The 20,666-nt window shown below is 37.0% G+C and overlaps 1 protein-coding gene across 5 annotated transcripts in view; it reads left to right on the top strand.

Moving 5' to 3' along the window:
• The window catches only part of DNAL1 (dynein axonemal light chain 1), a 30,612-nt gene extending 15,464 nt beyond the window's left edge, over positions 1 to 15,148 (top strand). For 3 of the 5 annotated variants that reach the window (XM_081315911.1, XM_081315913.1, XM_081315912.1), the window contains 5 exons: positions 688 to 743; positions 2,258 to 2,313; positions 3,482 to 3,608; positions 6,472 to 6,618; positions 9,035 to 15,146. In XM_081315911.1, coding sequence (XP_081172037.1) covers positions 688 to 743; positions 2,258 to 2,313; positions 3,482 to 3,608; positions 6,472 to 6,618; positions 9,035 to 9,081 — 433 coding nt within the window. In that variant the 3' untranslated portion in view covers positions 9,082 to 15,146. Of the gene's footprint in view, positions 1 to 687; positions 744 to 2,257; positions 2,314 to 3,481; positions 3,609 to 6,471; positions 6,962 to 9,034 lie in introns of those variants that run through there. The other 2 variants (XM_081315915.1, XM_081315914.1) reach the window with 2 other exon arrangements.
• The last annotated feature ends 5,518 nt before the right edge of the window (positions 15,149 to 20,666 follow it).

The following is a 20,666-nucleotide window of genomic DNA, read 5'->3' as shown; positions in this document are numbered from 1 at the left end:
GGAATGCTAGTTCCAACTGGAATAATTAACAAGAACGGAATTAATGTTCGTATTTAAATTCATTGAAGAAGAAGGGATTACAAGAGAGTAAGCAAGCACACAAAATACACATTGAAAGCAATCTTATTATGTTATTTGTTAAATTTATTTGCCACTTATCTCATGGAGTTCCTTGAGGCAGCAAATAAATTTAATGCACTGGTGTTGGCAATTGCAAATGCAGTATGCAGAACAGCCCAGAGAATTCCTCGTTGTGGCTATTCTTACTCTCTTGGAATCCTTTCCTCTCCAATTTCTTCATTCTTCAAGAGGGGAAGAACTAGTCTGGTACAGGAGAGATTGCCTACAGAAATAGTTGATTTCCCCCCCCCTTCCCCTCTCAGAGTGGAGAGATTTCCATAGGTATGTTTTGCCACATGATGACCATCATTTCCCCGCACATCGCCCCTCCAGTTTCTCAATTTCAACGTTAAACATTTTTTTTTTCAACATTACTGTTTTGAACAACATTATCATGTTCACCTGGCTTTATTGATATAGTGCCACATCATGATTTGAATGAATCATATTAAAACCTGAGCTGTGTTCCTATCTTCCACCAATAATAGTTGTCACAAAGTGTTTACAAATCTTCAATTATTACTGAATTACAATTAATATAAAATCCTCTTTTTTCTTTGTTTCAAGAAAATTGTCTTTATCTACAAACTGCATTGAAAAAATTGCCAACTTGAATGGGCTAAGTAAGTAACAATGAACATATTGCATTTTAACTATTTCTCCTTTCTCAAACGTCGGTAAACCATGATTCTAGAAATGGAGTTTATATATGTCACACTTGCTTATGCTATTTTATCAATTTTGTTCCTCATTCTATTTGTAGAAAATAACTTATTGTATGTATCTTATACTACAAAGAAAAAGATGTTTCCTTTTTTAATATACTATGAAAACAGAGATCTTAAATATTCAGTTGAATAGAAAGTTGGGATATAAATTGGATAAATAAATTAAAAAATATTGTTCCCATAATTCTTAATGAACAGATTTTTCTCCTGCTGTGGATTGATTTAGCCTGATAGTAATAACTATTCTTATTAATCTGTCTTACTGTGTAGCCAAATACAGTTAATTTGAAAATCAAGCTTTATTTGAAAACAATCTAAGCAGTACAATATTATATTGATTGATTTTATTTGACTACTGATTGAATGATAGCCTTTTGCACTGATAACCTTTTGCATCATTTGAAATAGGCTTGTGGCATTGTTGAAAAAAAGACTTGGAGTGTGTTTCAAGATATTCAGTATAGCTTTTTCTACTTAAAATGAATTTATTGTTTTTTAAAAAATATTTCCTTCAGTTGTTTTAACCTCTTGGGATGTTTGTCATCTGCAGCCTTTAGCTGTGTGATGAATCCACAAATGCACAATTCAGTATGTTAATGAGGAATTTGATTATTTTGGCTTATTACATGACGAGCTTATGGCTCTTTGTATGATAATATGTTCAGAGCATGGGAAAGATTCAGGAAATGTTTTGGAAAACTCAACTATCTGCTAATTCCTCCATTATTTGCACAAAGAACAGCCAGCTCTCTGGTTTACAGTGAATCCATTAACAAGAAAGTGAAAAAAGACTCTCAATGAAATATAAGATAATTGGGCTCTGACGTTTAGGTACTATAATGCAGTTGCTGAAATTTCTGTAACCTTACCTCTCAACTCTTTTAGTAAATATTGTTAAAGTAGCCTGAAAATCTTGCTTTTGATTGAATCAGTTACCAAAAATCTAAAGTACAGTTAAAGCAACCACAAGACATTTCTAAATAGCACCTGTTTGGTGCTGAATATCTATTTTTATTCTCTGTTTTTTTCCAGATTCTTTTTTCCTTTTAACAGTTAGGTGTAGTGAATAAGGCACCAGGCTAGAAACTGAGAGAGTGCAAATTCTAGTCCCACCTAAGACACGAAGGCATCTGGGTGACTTGGGCCAGTTATTTTCTCTCAGCCCTGGGAAGGAGGCAAAGGCAAACCACATCCAAAAATCTTGCCAAGAGAACTGCAGGGATAATAGTCAACAGGAATTAAATGTTCACACATTTTTTGACCAACTGGACTGATATGCATTATTCTTAAGTATCATGTGCTGGGTATTTATTTATTTAATAAATATGCTGCCCAATTCTCAAAGCTTCTGGACGGTTATAGTATTTCTTAACTAATAATGTAGAAAAATAAGTTTGTTTCTATTACAGAAAACTTGCGGATATTGTCATTGGGAAGGAACAACATAAAAAATCTGAATGGGCTGGTATGTAATCTTGATGAGATAGTTGCTTCTCATAATAACAGTAAAAGCATCAGTGCATGTAGTGGATATTAGTTTGTTGGGAGAAATATTGAATAAAACCAACAACACTGTGTAAGTCAAAAAAAACTCTTGAAGAACCACAGATTCATGAAGAAGTATAAGATATCTACCTCATGTCAAGAGGATATATGAGGTCCACAAATAGTTTTTCACAGCTAGTCACAGTCGTCAACAACACCTCACTAAGTAGCTGTACAGCTCAGTTCACTTAGTGGAACTGCTCAAGAAGGGTTTCAAAATATACCTTAAGATGAGTGGTGGGATTCAGCTGGTTCGCACCACTTCGGCAGAACCGGTAGCTAATTTTTTGTTGCCCAGGCCCAGAATGGACTTCTGGAAGAGGCATCCACACAGAGAACTGGTTGTTCACATATTTGAATCCCACCACTGCTTAAGATCCATTTATGACTGGCAGCTAATGCAGATAACGCAATCATTTGATCAACTAATTCCATTTAACGTTGCTGCCATATGGGAATCTTTATTCCATGCATTGCAATAATTCAACTACACATTGCCAGAAAGCAGTAGCAGCAACAATCTATCAAGGCAAGATCACAGTTAGTATATCTCCTAAATTGTTAAATAGTACATGATAAATATATATGTCTGCACCAAAATAATGAAATCAACAGCACTTACACTATGAACCTGATTTTTAGGGAAGTTCAAATTCTCTGAAGCACCATTAATTATCGGGATTCTTTCTCATCCAATCTATCAGTCTGCTGAATTCTAATTCAGAATACCTTCTGTCTCATAAAAATTAAGTTACTTCTTGCAACAAATTAATAGCCTATCATAACTCTCAAATATGTCTAAAATCCCAAGGAAGTTGCCTGACATGACTCTTGCCTGGCTGGTGTAATCTAGAAGGCTTTGAAATCTGTGGATTCCTCTTATGACCCCCCTCCCCAACTTGGATATATATGGAATGAGAATTTGTTTTTTCTTTCAACGCTATCATTTTTTAAATTTTAAATTTATCTTAATTTATGCACTGGCAGAGAAGTAAAGAGTCATACAATTTTATTTTATTTTTTGCTTTTCTATTTAAAAGCTTCTGATGGTAATAGAACATTTTCCTCAGAACATTATTGTCTTTCAGGAAGCAGTTGGGGATACATTAGAGGAATTGTGGATCTCATACAACTTGGTTGAGAAGTTGAAAGGTCTCCATGTGATGAAGAAGCTGAAGATTCTCTACATGTCCAATAATCTGGTGAAAGATTGGGGTAATAAAGTCTTATACTAGAACATAAATTATCTTGGAATATGTTCACAATTACCCTACTGCACCACAACAGTGTTTTTATTTTGAAAGGTCATAATCCACAGATAATACGTAATAAAATTAAGTGCAATAATGGACCTAACCAAAGGAGGAAATGATAATAGAAATTGTTTTATTATATTATTTGCTCGGTATTTATGTATATTTGTATTTCATACATGCTTTGCTATTGATGAATTTGTAAAGACCTAGTTAGCTATTTGCTTGTGCCTATGTATTCCATGATTAGAAAGTATAATATACCTATTTATAAATTGCCATTGCTTGTTCCCTGTTTTCTGGTTCCCATTAGTAACCTAGCTGTGTTCTGATTTTACTTTTTTTAATGTCAATTTATCAAATAAATTAACAGAAAATTGTGTACATAGAACAATATGATATAACATTAAAATGAAGGAAAGAAAAATGAGATTTATAAACTGAAATCTTAAAAAAATGATCAAATTGCTTGGAAATCCTTTACCTTGTTCCTTTATTAAAACAAGGCTGATGTGAAATTTGAGAGCAAGTTTGGCGTAATGGCTGAAGACACCAGACTTGAAACCAGGAGAGTGTGTCACACATTCTCAACTCTGGAAAGAAGGCAAGGGCAAACCACTTCCAAAACATTGCCAAGAAAACTAGGGATTAGTCCAGACAGGTGCCAGGAATTAACACTGACTCAAAGGTATACCAAGGCCGGGGGGGGGGGGGGGACATTTGATAAACAATATGTACCAAGTTTATATTTATCTTTTCAGTATTGTATAATACTTTTTGCCATTGTCCCACTTGTGAAAATTCCATGATTCTTAATATCTTAATTAGTTCAAAATACTGCGAATATAACCAAGAAGAATTTGTCACATAAGAGTTGGTTTAAAATCATTAACTATCTTGGATTTTAGCCAGAAATGTGGAAATAGTAGGGCAAACCCAGCTGAACCATGTGGACGAATATTCTAGTTTCTGAATTGCATCTCTAACAAGGAAGCCGTTACAGCCAACCTGCTTTAGGCATTCTCTGAAATACTCAGTATACACTAATTATTATTTTTTGTTTATACTTAGAGACTAATTTTTTGATTTTTCAAAAACAGCAGCTCATTATTTCCTATTGTTTCAATATCATTTCCATCAAATTTCTTCAACTTTTTACCAAAGCGCGTTGTTAGCTTAGAAGCCTCAGTGGATTCCTCCAAAATCTCTTAACAAGGGCAGAACGTCAGGTGCATCCCTGGCAGTCCAAGTACAACTTGAAATTCTCTGAGGTCAATCAAGTGGCCTTAGGTTTTACAGAAGTTTTAAAACTTATTCGTTAGTCCCAGCTAATATTTTGAGAAGCTAGTCTGTCCAGAAAATGGATTTGCCTACTATTTTTATAGTTTGTTTTGTTTCTGTCTTTGAATCAGTCTTGACTCCTGGCAACTGGCTGGATTAGGCTCTGCAGTTGTCTTGGCAGAATCTTTAGAAGTGGTTCCCTTCTTCCTAGGTCTGAACCACAGCAACAGGCCCGAGGGTCACCCAACTGGTATTTTGCCTAAGGCAGGGGTAGGCAACCTCGGCTCTTTTATGACTCATGGACTTCAACTCCTGGCTCAGGAATTCTGGGAGTTGAAGTCCATGAGTCATAAAAGAGCCGAGGTTGCCTACCCATGGCCAAGGAACTCAGTCTCCCAGCTTCTTCCTTGGTGCTTTTAGCTGCTACACTAAATTGCCTCATTATGTGTTGCGGTTATCTTATCATGTGAACTTGACTATTGACTACTGTATACTGCCCAGCGTCATTTCTCATGAGATGGATGGCTATATAAATTTGATTAATAAATTACTTAACAAATAAACTTCAGAATAGAAAGATGAAATTGTATCAGCAGCACAATGTGTTCCATACGCACATGTATCAACATTAAGTGCAGCTATGGACTTCCATTTGTTGTTAAGTGAAAGTTGTGTTTTCTATACTCTTCCAAGCCAGCTCCACATATGTAATTTCACCTGGTAATTATTACAACAAAAATATCTAGATTTATCCAGATTTATCTACATTAGCAGGTCTACTCTTGGAACACCATATTCTAGATAATGAGACACATGTGTTATAAATGCAGCTGATCTAGCAACCTCTGACCTTGGGCTTCCAATTCTGATGAGGTGGGCAAACATCTTCATGGGCAGATACTAACTGTTAGGATGGTATGGTGCTTTGAATTTCAAGAGTACTGCTTGCATTCCCATGCGTGCTCTGAAACATTTGTGTGTGTGTGTGTTTTGGAGTGACCGTGGATGTGCAAGTGGTATCTGTCAACAGCACCACACCCCAAACATGACTTTTCCAGCTCTAGAGAGTACCAGGTAATCTTGAAGAAAGACACATCTGCTTTAAGGAATTGTTAACAGGTGATCTGTGAGGAGCCACGCAGAGAATTTCGCTGAAGTATAACATTGTTTATTAGCACGTTAGCTACTTCATTGATGAACACACATCTTAATTTTATAAAATTTTATATAAAAAAATAATTTCTGTGTTTGAGAACCAGAACTAGAAACCTGAAAAGTCCAAACCAGAGGTAGTGAAATATTGCAGTAAGTGAATTATTCTCTTAACATCTCCCTGCCTTTCTGACATGGGCATTTGGTAGAAGCCATGTTAAGCCACACATCATGATATTATCAGGCAGATAAAATAAGCTCTGTAATTCCAGTGATGATGTGAGGACTCTATCTCCTGCAGGCTCCCGTGCCTTTTGGTTTTGAAGTTGGGATTTTTTTTCCTCTTCATAATATTTTTTTTTCTTTCTGATTATATCTCTTTATGGATGCAGCAGAGTTTGTGAGGTTGGCAGAGTTGCCGTTACTGGAGGACCTGGTGTTTGTGGGCAATCCACTGGAAGAGAAATATTCTGCTGATTCACAGAGCGCCTGGGTTGAGGAGGCCACCAAGCGAGTGCCCAAACTGAAGAAACTCGATGGTGAGAATTGAGGAGGAATAGCATAGCATTAATAACGGAGCCAAACGTTCATATGAAAAGTTAAGCTTAGGAAAGTCCAGTTCAGTTGTGATTGTTCATTTTGAAAGTTAAATTATGATAAACATTTTTACTGGACCATTTGCTTTCAACCAAATTATTCAGCAAAGACCTATAATAGAGATAAACCAAAATCTGTAGATTTTTATTCCTATCAAATATTTGTTTTTAAAATAAAATACTCTAATTTAATAAATTGTTGCTATTAAAAACATTACATGTTGGAAGAAAGAGGATATGTTAAGCAAGTTGGAAATAAAGACTACCTCCCATCAGACACTAATGTTAAAACGTGATTTTATCTTAGGCTTTGGAATAATTTCTTCCCTGTATTCTTAAGTCTTGATCTGAACATATGTATAATAATAATAATAATAATAATAATAATAATAATAATAATAATAATAATAATTAATAATAATAATAATAATAATAATAATAATAATAAAGTTGGAAGGGACTTTGGAAGTCATTTAGTCGAACCCCCTGCTCAGGCAGGAAACCCTATACCATTTCGGACAAATGGCTGTCCAGCCTCTTCTTAAAAACTTCCAGTGTTGAAGCATTCACAGCTTCTGGAGGCAGGTTGTTCCACTGATTAATTGTTCTAACTGCAGGAAATTTCTCCTTAGTTCTAGGTTGCTTCTCTCTTTGGTTAGATTCCATCCATTGTTTCTTGTCTTGCCTTCAAGTGCTTTGGAGAATAGCTTGACTCCCTCTTCTTTGTGGCAGCCCCTGAGATATTGGAACACTGCTATCATGTCACCCCTCGTCCTTCTCTTCATTAAACTAGATATACCCAATTCTAGCAACCGTTCCTTATATGTTTTAGCCTCCAGCCCCCTAATCATCTTTGTTGCTCTTCTCTGTACTCTTTCTAGAGTTTCAACATCTTTTTTACATTGTGGTGACCAAAACTGGATGCAGTATTCCAAGTGTGGCCTTATCAAGGCATTGTAAAGTGGTATTAACACTTCATGTGATCTTGATTCTACCCCTCTCTTAATGCAGTCTAGTACTGTGTTGGCTTTTTTGGCAGTTGCAGCATACTGCTGGCTCATATTTAAGTGGTTGTCCACTAGCACTCCGAGATCCCTGTCACAGTTACTACTATTGAGCAAGGTACTACCTATACTATACCTGTGCGTTTGGTTTTTCTTTCCTAAATGTTGAACCTTACTTTTTTCATCATTGAATTTCATTTTGTTAGATAGTGCCCAATGTTCAAGTCTGTCAAGATCCTTCTGTATCTTAAGCCTAATCTTCTGGAGTGCTGGCTATTCCTGCCAGTTTGGTGTCATCTGCAAACTTGATGAGTTCCCCATCTGACCCCTCATCATTGATGAACATTTTGAAAAGCACTGGGCCCAGAACAGAGCCCCGGGGCACCCCACTACTCACTTCCCTCCATGTAGATGCAGTTCCATTGAGGACCACATGCTGAGTAGGGCCGGTCAACCAGCTATGAATCCATCTGGTGGTGATGCTATCTAACCCACATTTTCCTATCTTATCAAGTAGTAGGTTGTGGTGTACTTTATCAAATGCCTTACTGAAGTCCAAGTAAATTGGTCCACTAATTTTGTCACCTGGTCAAAGAATGCAATCAGATTTGTCTGGCATGATCTGTTTTTGACAAATCCATATTGGCTTTTGGTAATGACTTTGTTTGCCTCTAGGTGTTCGCTGATTTGTTGCTTGATTATCTTTTCCAGAATCTTCCCAGGTATTGAGGTCAGGCTGATAGGTCTGTAGTTTCCTGGATCCATTTTTTTCCCTTTTTTGAAGATGGGAACTACATCAGCTCTTTTCCAGTCCTCTGGTATTCCTCAGTGCTCCAGGATCTTTGAAAGATTTAGTTCAGTGGTTCTGAGATCATGTCTGCCGGTTCCTTCAGAACCTTGGGGTGTAATCCATCTGGTCCTGGTGATTTGAACTTGTCTAGGGTGGACAGGTGCTCACTTACCTTTTTCTTGCCTATCTTGTGCTGATATAAATAGCATCATGGGAGAATTGGTGGATGCATTAGTAAATTCACTGAAGAAGTGGGTTGGGCAGTCATTTGTTTTTACTATTTTTATGCTAATTTTTAATTTAGTTTTTCAGTAATAATTTTAAGAAAACAGAGTCTAGCTATGAATTCCTTTAAATTCTTGTTAATAAACTTTACCAAAGTGATATATTCTTATGAGTCTCTCTCTCTCTCTCTCACACACACACACACACACACACACACACGCCCACACACACACACACACACACACACACAGCACAAAGTTGAACAACTGGAAGTGATAGGGAAATGAAAGAAAATGCAATAATGATTGTTGTGATTTATGTATGTATGTATTTATTTTAGGTATCCCGGTTATAAAACAGGAAGAAGGTGAAGAAGGAGAAAACTAGCACTTTTTCTTTCACATTAAATTATTGATGTATCTGCAGCACTGTACAGGATGCGATGCTTTTGTATAAATATGTCTTTAAAGAAAAATTTAGGTAACTTTTTAACTGATTCATCTCCATGTTCTTCTCACCCAAAGAATTTACTTTTTTATTATGAATGTTTACTTTTTATTTAATACCTGGAGTTTTTTTTGCAAGTGTATGATTTTTTTTAAAAAAGAGCAGATTTCTATAAAGCACGTGTTAAATGGTTTTCTCTAATCAATTGAAAAATGGCAGAGGGGCTCTATATAGTATGGCTTTTTCAAAATATTTTTTTTCTTTTAAAGGATTCAAATAGTAATATGCTTTAACATTTATCAAGTGTTTCATGTTTTTTTCTCCTGGGTTAATATGCAATATTAGATAAAAAAATGAAGGCAGTTTCTTTGTTGTAGGCAAAGTATTTCTCTCCTCCTTTGGTTTAATATGCTGGCTGAATTTTCCTTTACATACTTTGTTTTAAGGAAGATGAAACTCTTAAGCAAAGGTTTGTGCTGATTATATGTTACAGAATGGCTGAAGTCCTTTATTATTTTTGAATCTAAGTAATCTGAGAAGAGAAAACAGCTGTCAAAAGAAATTGAGATATAGCAGGTTGTTCAAAACTAAGATTCCATTTTAGCAATTGATAAATGACAGCTGAAGAAACAACAGGAAAGAAAGAAGAGAAAAGCAATAAAGCTGTAGGATATATAGTGTACGTGTTCCAATGCAGTTTATTTTTCTGATAAAGAAGACTGTAAGTTGTCTTTGTCAAAGCCTTCTCCCTCCCTTGAATTTTTACTGATATGACTGGACATTTTAGTCATTCCTAAAGATGGAAAAGAGAGAAATAAAGTAAGGTGTTATTATTTTGTTGAAAGTAAAATGTAATTTTATACGGCTTGCAGCAGTTTTTCTCTGCTCTTGTTTTTTTCTACTTAAAAGTATTGGCTCTGATAATCCATTTCTCAGTTAACAGATGAGAGGCTGCTATGGGAATAAACACCATGGAAAACAGTGAGGCTCATTTCTATTTTACACAAACACTGAGCCTTTGCCCAGGAATATTTATTCTTTAGCTTTTGGATTTATCATAACCATTTAAATGTGGCAGTTGGTTAATATACTTACCTCTGTGATTCTACTCTGTCTCAAATCTATGTATTTATTAGGCATTAGACAGTTATTATTCTGAAAGAATTTTGCAGTTCATATTTTTTTTAAGAGGAGAGTTCCTTACTATTATAGGCTTGGTTAGTCAAAGAGCAATCCTCCAAGATATTTCACAAAGTCTCACTAGAGTTTTATTGGAAATGTTCTTGCACATCCACATATTGGATTTTTAATTTGTTTTTTACTTTCATCCTATTTATATTTAAGCTTAGTTGTTTCTGTGAATCAATCCATGTAGGTGCACCATTTTTAAACAAACATATTTATATGTTAGGTTTAGTGCTTTGCATTGTTTTTCTAACATATTCTCATTTGTATCTTTATTGTTGTCTTCACATTAGGCCAGGTGTAGGTAATCTTTTGTTGTCCAGGAGCCCACCTTAATACTGGGGAAGAGGCTGCAAAATGAATGGAATACTTCACATAAATGAGCAGGGTTATGTTCAGGGTTACAGACTAGAGTACTAGATTTGAAAGGCAGCTGTAAACTGAATAAACAGATGTTTTAGGGCTTACACTACTGTACAGGTGTCATCTTTTCTTATTTCAATAAATGGGAAATGATGCTATCAGTTTTCAGCAATCATGACAAGCTTTAGGAAACTTGAGGGCCATAAAAAGACTGCATGGCATGATGTCCTTAGATTATAGGTTGCTGGGTTCTGCTTTAGGCAATAAGTCTGCTTGGATGCAGTGGAAGTTACTTCTGAGTAAACATGTATAGGATTGCACTGCTCGCAGCTGAGGAAGTTTGTGAACAGATAAATGATTATAGTTCTTGATGTAGAACTTTTTCTTTTTAACAGTTTAAAGTAAGGGACTGTGGAAGGCACTATGTTCCCAGACCAGCGATAGTCATTTATTTACATCCTCTACTTTGCATCTTAGCAATTGATTTTTCTCTTGGTACCTGAGAGGCAGGAGAAACTGGTGAACTAATTAAGAGTTGTCATATCTGGGGTACAAAAATTGGGCCTGCAAACATTGGGGCAGTTGCTGGATGACAATAAACAGTCAGGGTATTGTGTATCTCTTTCCTTCCATCTACTGGTCATCCAGATTTTTGTAGCCTGGATAACCTTTAACTAGGCCAAACAGTGCCATAAAACAAAACCTTTTGACTCAAAGTACTTCAGATGAGCTAACTTAACTAAATTCATCAAAAATCTGGGCCCCATAGCTCTTGTGGAATGGATATTTTGATTTTGTAACACAAACATTTTCTTAAAGCACCTTATGACATAATGCAAAAGCCATAAAACATTTCTGGTGCTGATGTTTGACTGTGCTATACAGTTCAACATAGGCTATTTTCAAGGCAGAAACATCTCTGAATGTATCCCAGCTTTTCTAGTGAAGGCAGTGCATTAGAAGCTCTGTCATTGCTGAAGACATTGAGAAATCTGGTGAGGAAATTTCTCTGAAAGGATGACAGCCACAGGTCACAGGTTTGCCTATGGATTGGATATTATAGTGTAGGTTTAAGAGATTTGTTCTCTGCAAGGACTTGCTCTTGAGGCATTTAGCTTGCTTGGAATTAAGATAAAAGTCAGGGTTCTTGCTAGTGAAGTGTCAAATGTCCAGTTACCTCCAAGGGATCTGGTATACAGGCAGCTCTAAATGCCGAATTGGTTCTTTTAATCCCATTCTTGGTATCTCTCAAATGGTCAATGCATTTGAAGGGGAAAGTCAGCAAAATGTTTGGACTAGCAATTTTTGTGGAACTTGGGATGAGTTAGCATTCTTTTTGATGCTGATGGTATAGCTAGAGTGATATTAACCATGCAAGTAATGCCATAATCTTAGAAATCTCTATACTTTTTGTCTTGAAATCAGTTTTTTCAGAGAGAGTTCTGCCATTTCACCTACTTCTTGTTATTTGGGATCCCTCACATATACTGTAACTGTTATCTGGGAAGTAAGAAGAAAATTTCCTGAGGAGAAAATATCTAAAATGAACAAGACCAGTAACTAGGAGATGAATCTATGATTGTTCAGAAACCATGTTTAATTTTCTCTGTTCATGTCATGAGAAACAAAATTGTTATACACTAATAGCTTTTTTTTAACCCTTTGTATAATGCTCTTTGGAATGTGATGGGATACCTACCTTTAGGAGTGGTTGATAGGAAGATGACAACGCATCTTTCTTTAGCAAATAGCGTCTTAGTAAGAATTAGTGCCTTTCTTAAAAGAACGTATTGATAAGCTGTTATTGGCACTGGTGTTTCTTTCAGGAGATTAGGTGGAAATCCTTTACTATATCCAGCATCTTTTTGTTGCTTGGCTTGTAACTATACTATTTGTGCCCTTTGTGTCAGCTGGATTGCTGACATAATCCCGATGTAATTTACTATAACATTTAGAGAAAAATAAAAATTTAAATGGAGGGAAACTGAGGTATCTGAAAAATTTAACTGTTCTGTCTCTTGCAGAATGATCATGGATGATCAACAGGCATAATTTTTTTAAAAGGTTTTTTTAAAAATAAAGAAATAAGATATATTTATAATTCAAGTTTATTTTTGGTGTGCTTATAGAAAAATGTCATTCTATAACAACTGTTGCTTTAGTGATTAGCTCAATTCCCTGGTTTTTTAGCCAGTACTAATTGTAATGCTTGCTTGTATAGAAGTTGGCTTAATTTTATATTTTTTAAGAACATTGAATTGCACGGGTGTCTCCAGACCCATATACAAACTCATAGATTTGCTGCAGTAGGGAAAATGAGAAGCAAAGGGAATATTTTTGGATTTTTAAAAAAATTGCAAGGCTGGCAAGAATCTGATGAAATAGATGCATATTCCATTTATATAGATGCAGTGTGCAACAGATTGTACAGTGCTGCACTGGAATGCAGTATATCATAAATTCATAAATCAAAAAGCAGTGGTGCTTGTGGAAAAGCCTTTTATAGTACCTACTGGTAGGTTCTCAAGGAACAGTATAATTAGAAGGCTTTCACCATGACACTATTTACAAGTATAATAAAAGATGATTATACAGCTTCTTTCAAAAGGAAAGTGATGCTTAAGACTTGGAATTCGAAGTGGAATGATTTCTCTTTAAAGCTATGAATTATAATGAAATCTACTATCAAACCATTTCGGTGCCATTTCTTCCACAACTTAGAATGTGTAAGTTACACAATAATAATACAGGTAGGTAAAATGAGGACCCAGATTGTTGGGGGCAATAAGCTGACTTTGTAATAATGCCGCTTGGGGGGGGGCGCGAAAGCCCTAATAAGCAGGCATATACATAGAATGAAGGCTATTGCTAAGCACATTGGTTTGTGCTTCTTAGATTGTAAGCTGCCCTGAGTCTTCGGAGAAGGGCGGGATATAAATGGGATTTTTAAAAAAAAAAGTTACTAGGAGCCTATGTAAAAATAGGGCTAGTGATAGACAACTTCTGACTGCAGAGTCTTTGCCACACATTTCTTTCCATTTGTTTTTAATCTTCCTGAAGACTGTTCTTGAAGGCTACTCCACATCTTGCAGTAAAAGGTTTTGCTTTTGCAGCATGTTATCTTTATTTTTCTAAATGACGGATAGATGGCTCAGCATGACCTGGAATGTCCTTTCCAAATTGCATACAGAAGAGTGTCTTTTTTAAAATAGTGAAGCAACATGTTCTGTTGTGAAAAGCAATTGGTAGGATAATGAAATTTTATCAACCAGGTAATGTTAGACAGAAGATGAAATAGACATGAGGCGAATATAGGGTTGATATGGCATTACAGTAAAAATGTTCCAAATAATGTATTTCTGACCTTGTTGAAATGGATTAGTTTGTAATGCAAAACAGAAATCCAATTGCTAAAATAAGGAGTGGGTTTTTTTTAAATTGCACTTTAAAATTATGCACTGGATGCTGATAAGAAGTAATGCAAATGGTTGTGTTGCGATATGTGGGTTATGCAGAGAAAGCTTCTTGGCAGAGCAACAAATAAAAAGGGCTTCCTTTTAATTGCTCTGAGGAGCTGTTATGGTTTGCCACCACCCTAGAAATTATTTAGCCTAATATATGGATTATGGGTGAAATAAATATCCATGTAAAAGACATGTAAGCAGTGTTGAATCCCACTGTCCACACTGGAAGTAGGGTTGCTTATGTTAATCTTATTTAATGGCATACTAATAAATTTAATGCATACTGATAAATTGAGAGGTGTCAACTTGCATTTCAGTCTCTGGCTGCAATCAGACACTACATTATTTATGCAAAGATGTCAAAGAACATTTAAAGCTGGCAGCTCTCATTTGTGGATCTCTAGTTTTGGTAAATTTAGGCTTCTAAAACAAACTCCAAGTTGGAGAGCAATTTTCAAGCAATTACTGTAGCATAACTCCTTTTAAAAAGTAGAGTACAATTTTGTAGCACGATGATATTGTCTGACATTATTATGAAGTTATTTAGATCTGTTTAAAGTCATTTTGTGAAACTTGCTCAAAAGTAGAAATAAATGTTTTATACAAAGGACATTGCTGTCATAGGTGAATTATTCAGTTACAACCCTGAAGTAAAAGAGGTTTGGTCTAAGGCACGGGTGTCAAACTCGATTGTGTCACATGACATAGTGACTTTTTTGCCTTTGCAGAGCCAGGGTGAAGGTGGCCTGCGCATCACACATCCGGCCTATGAGCCGCCAATTTGACTCCCCTGGTCTAAGGGGACCCTTAAAGCATGGTTGGATTGATATAGTGAGGGGAAAAATATTTGATCCCTGGCTGGTTTTGTACATTTGCCCACTGGCAAAGAAATGACAACTACAAGAAACGCCTGACCTCTGAGATTGCCAACAAGGGTTTTGCCACCAAGTACTAAGTCATGTTTTGTGAAGGGGTCAAATACCTAGTTCACTCATTAAAATGAAAACCAATTTATAACTGATTTGAAATGTGGTTTCTGGATATTTTTTTCATTGTTACTGTCTCTCACTGTTAAACCTACAATTAAAATGATAGACTGATCATTTATCAGTGGGCAAATGTAGAAAATCAGCAGGGGATCAAATAATTTTTCCCTCACTGTACATGACTTAAGCATGAAGGAAAAGGATTTACTGTATAAACTAAGCTCATTTATGAACAAACCTTTGCTTTCCACTAAAATGATTACTTTTATCATTTTAGTGGAGTTCAACTAGGAAAGCCCCTTAATGAGACACAATGAAACTGATTTTGAGTTATATCTAGACAATGATAAAATGGAAATCTGCAGGTTTCTACTAAAGCATTCACAGCTGGTGGCTATCAGCCCCTCTTTAAATAAATCAAGAGAAGGAAAATCTACCGTGTAGACCAGTATTTCTTAACCTCAGCAACTTTTAAGATGTGTGAACTTCAATCCCCAGCATTGCCTAGCCAGCGGGAATTTCACATTTCTTAAAGCTCCCAACACTAGTCTAGGCTGCCTGTTACAATACTGGGCATGTTTCACTGTTGGGAATTACCCTGATGTCCACTTGAAAGTTGCTTTTTTGCAATTGAAATCCACTGTCTTATCCTCCCTGAACTCCATTTTCTCAGTGACAGTGCTTTGAGGGAGATAGGAATCACATACTTATTCAAAGAAATGCAGACAGGAATCCGGAGTGGTAGGGGTGTCAAAATAATGCCAGATGTGTCATCATTCAAGTGTAACAAATTACATAAATTGCACCAGTCACAAGTGACAATTATCTATGCAAAATTTGCCTGATGCTATCATAAAGCATGTGATATCAAGGGTGCATCTACAGATGCCTCTGCAAAAAAATAAAATAAAAAATCCTGCATTGGCCTAACCCAGAGGTGCTACACTTTTCACTGTGTCCAACTTTTTAATTCAGTGGGCAATCCAATGTGGGGACATTTCCATTCTTTGCCAGAATGGATCCACAAGCTCATATACAAAAATAGCACACACCTTTTGCAGCACATAGATCTTATTTAATTACACCAGGCAGAAATGTACCATGGTAGTCAAGAAAGAAAAAAACACCACCCTCTTGACTTCCAGTTCCTGTTTTCCAGCAAGCAGTCTGAAGATTCGGAATGCCGAACACTTCAGCTGAAATTTCTTTTTGTTGGGAACCCTAAGGGGCCAGAACCCACCCTGAAGGGGTGGAATGAAGGAAGGAAATCCCAGGGACTAAGGACAGATGGAGGTCTCCCTGAACAGCCCAGGAGAAGCCTCCCAGAAACCAACAGAAGAAAAGGCTGGCTAACTCCATGTCCAGTCATAGTTGGAGACAACGGAAGTCATAAGCTTTTAAACTAAGCGGATTTAAAACAGCATGCTTGAATCTGGGTAAGAATATTGATTTTCTCTATCCTACCAAAAAGGAGGGGGATTTTACTCCCTCCTTTTGGTTACCAGAAGCAGCGAAACTTACCCTTTAGAGAGAGAAAAAAGACTAGAAAGACCTGGAAAATGAGCAAACGCTGACACCTACTGGTGGGTGAGAATTTTTTTTCTCTGACCCTCAAAGTTCTTAGAAAATGCAGCTGTTTAAACAAAGTGAGAGTAACAAATCTGAAGCAATGAATACTTCACAAAAGGAAACATACGATAAGCGGCAACAATTTCAAAGGACAATGATTTTAAACTACAAAGAAATACAGAACAACCTTGAGAGTATGAATCAACTTATCTCCAACTTAATTTCACTCCAAGAAATTTCCCAGGAAAATACAGTAGAGATGACTGAACATAATTCTCAGCTTAGAGACTTAAAGATGGAACCGTATAAAATAAAAAATTATGATTTAATTCAAATGGGAAATATTTCAACACGTCCAAGCAACTTTGAAGATAAGGAAAAGAATGAGAAAAAATACTCTACAGGGAAATGAATGATGCAGCAAAACATACTGATTAAGAAAGGCAATGGCCAGAGAAAAAAGATTAAAATGGAAATCAAGAAAATATATGATGGGACTTATCAGAGAGAATACTTAAAAAAGAAACATTTGTTTGAATATGGCTAAAAATGGAAAAGTTTTGGAATATACAGTTGCAAGAAAAAGTATGTGAACCCTTTGGGATTACATGGAGTTTTGCATGAATTGGCCATAAAATGCGCTCTAAATGTCATGTAAGTCACAACAATAGAAAAACACAGTCTGCTTAAAATAATACTACACAAACATTAGCTGTTGTCATGTTTTAATTGAACATAAGATGGAAACATTCACAGTGCAGGGTGGAAAATGTATGTGAACCTTTGGATTTAATAACTGGTTGACCCTCCTTTGGCAGCAATAACCTCAACCAAACGTTTCCTGTAGTTGCAGATCAGACCTGCACAACGATCTGGAGTAATTTTGGACCACTCCTCTGCACAAAACTGTCAGTGTAGCAATATTCTTGGGATGTCTGGTGTGAATCGCTCTCTTAAGGTCATGCCACAGCATTTCAACCGGGTTGAGGTCAGGACTCTGACTGGGCCACTCCAGAAGGCGTATTCTGTTCTGCTGAAGCCATTGTTTTGTTGAATTACTTGTATGCTTTGGGTCATTGTCCTGTTGTATCACCCATCCTCTGTGGAGCATCAGTTGGCAGACAGATGGTCGTACGTTTTCCTGCAAAATGTCCTGATAAACTCTGGAATTCATTTTCCCATCAATGACAACAATCTGTCCAGGCCCTGAGGCAGCAAAGCAGCCCCAAACCATGATGTTCCCTCCGCCATGTTTTACAGTGGGGATGAGGTTTTGATGTTGGTGTGCTGTGCCTTTTTTTTTCCAGCGTTGTGTGTTTTTCCCAAACAACTCAATTTTGGTTTCATCTGTCCACAGTATATTTTTCCAGTAGTGCTGTGGAACATCCAGGTGCTCTTTTGCAAACTTCAAACGTGCTGCAATATTTTTTTTGGACAGCAATGGCTTCCTCCGTGGTGTCCTTCCATGTACACCATTCTTGTTTAATGTTTTCCTTATTGTAGATGTGTCAAGAAAAATGTTAGCATGTGCCAGAGATTTCTGTAGGTCTTTAGCTGACACTCTAGGATTCTTCTTTACCTCATTAAGCATTATGCGCTGTGCTCTTGCAGTCATTTTTACAGGACGACCACGCCTAGGGAGAGTAGCAACAGTGCTAAACTTTCTCCATTTGTAGACAGTGTGTCTTACCGTGGACACATAAACATCAAGGCTTTTGGAGATACTTTTGTAACCCTTTCCAGCTTCATGCAAGTCAACAATTCTTGATCGTAGGTCTTCTGAGAGCTCTTTTCTGCGAGGCATGGTTCACATCAGACAGTGCTTCTTGAGACCAGTAAACCCAAAACAGGTGTGTGTTTTTAAAGGGGAGGACAGCTGTCAGCAACACACCCAATATCATCACACTGATTGGAGTCAAGGTTGGCTCACTCCTGGCTCCACTTAGCTCTTGGAGAAGTCATTAGGCTAGGGCACAGGTCTGCAACCCGCGGCTCCGGAGCCTCTTTCAGCCGTCTCCTGTGGCTCCCAGTCCTCTGCCATGTGCAGTCCAAAAAAAAAAAAGTGAGACTAAAAAAGTTCAACCAATCAATTCAAATATGCACGGTAGGTGCATATCTCACCTTGGCTCCACTCTTCAGTCAAACCCTGTTCTGCACATGCGCGCATGTACGCACATGCGCACACATTTTTTGCGGCTCCCAGTTTTTTGTTTTGTGAGGGAACCGGTTCCGAGTGGCTCTTTCACTATTTCAGGTTGCTGACCCCTGGGCTAGGGCATAGGTCGGCAACCCGGGGCTTTAAACCGTCTCCTGCGGCTCCCAGTCGCCCGGTGCGCGCGCATCTCTCCGAACGGGCGGAGGTGCGTGCGCACCCCTCCAAAGGTTTGGAGAGCTGTGTGCGCAGGTCTCGGAACAGGCGGAACAGGTTTGGGTGGAGGTGCGGTTTGGAGACCTGCTGGTGTGCGCACCTCCGCCCGAAAATGCGTTTGGAGACCTGCTGGAGTTCGGGCGGAGGTGCGGTTTGGAGACCGGCTCGCAGCAGCTTTCTAAACCGGCACCAGCAGGTCTCCAAACGCCTGTTCGGGTGGCAGTTTGGAGGTCCCGGGGGTGGCTCCGGTGGCGCCCGGGCTGAAGGCGCCGCAACCCAGCGCCCGTCACCAGGGAGACCCGTCGCCGCTGGCGTGCAGGTGCGTCCACATAAAAAAAGTGGAACCACGCGTGTGTATCCACGCACTTGCATGAAAAACGTTTGCGCATGCGCAAAACATTTTATGCGCATGCGCGCACGTGGATGCACGCACGCGGCTTCCACTTTTTTTTATGTGTGATAGAACCGGTTCCCAGTGGCTCTTTTCAGGTTGCCGACCCCTGGGCTAGGGGTTCACATACTTTTTCCATCCTGCACTGTGAATGTTTCCATCTTATGTTCAATTAAAACATGACAACAGCTAATGTTTGTGTAGTATTATTTTAAGCAGACTGTGTTTTTCTATTGTTGTGACTTACATGACGTTTAGAGCGCATTTTATGGCCACTTCATGCAAAACTCCACGTAATCCCAAAGGGTTCACATACTTTTTCTTGCAACTGTATTACTCTTAAGAGAGATGATTTTTTTTCTCTTCTTTTTGTTGACAAATACAATAAGAAATATTAAAATGTTTTTTTGAATGAGTTAAAAGGATTAGATGATTAGATCTAATGAATGGAATGCTTAAAGTTTAAATAAATTACTTTCGCAGCTATGGTCAAAAGAATAAGAAATTGAGAGAATAAATATATATTAAATTAGGAGGGATACATATCTTCAGTCGTATGTTATTTTTCTGTATCTCAGTGCTTTTGTCTTTTTCTTTTTTTTCCTCTTTTTTGTCTCCTCTTTTCTCTACTTTTTTTTACTTATTAACAAATATAAAAGTATGAGAGGGCTTATATGGAAAAAATAGAATTAAATCCACCAATGTAAATGTAGTTAATTGTTGAGAAAATTGTCACTAGTAAGATTATTTAGAATTTGGGGGGAGAAATAAGCACGGTAACAAGATTTACGATAAGGCAACTAAAATGACAAATAGGATTATTGGAAAAACTATATACTTAATTGTTAATTAAAATAATGAGAATTATCTTAATCTAATGTTTTCCAAAGAAAGATACTTTGGGGATAGGGGAAATCAAATGAAATTAACATATGGAATATAGATTATAGAATTCAGTTGTTAAAGATTGTCTTATGTTACCCAGACAACATACTGTTTACAAATTACTGAATGATTTTACGGTATGTTAAAAAAATACCAATAATATATATACATATATAAAACACCCTCTTATTTGAAAACATTAAATTAAAAAAAGAACTTATTACAAAAGCTGCTTTTAAACCTTATTTAATTAAAAAAGGTTTAAAAAGATATAATGGAACCTCCAGAAGTAAATAAGTTACAAGTACATTAAA

The sequence above is a fragment of the Vipera berus genome (genome assembly GCF_964194415.1).
Source record: "Vipera berus genome assembly, chromosome: 1".
Classification (NCBI taxonomy): domain Eukaryota; kingdom Metazoa; phylum Chordata; class Lepidosauria; order Squamata; family Viperidae; genus Vipera; species Vipera berus.
Note: the sequence above shows the minus strand (reverse complement) of the source record. Positions and strands in the feature narration are given on the sequence as shown.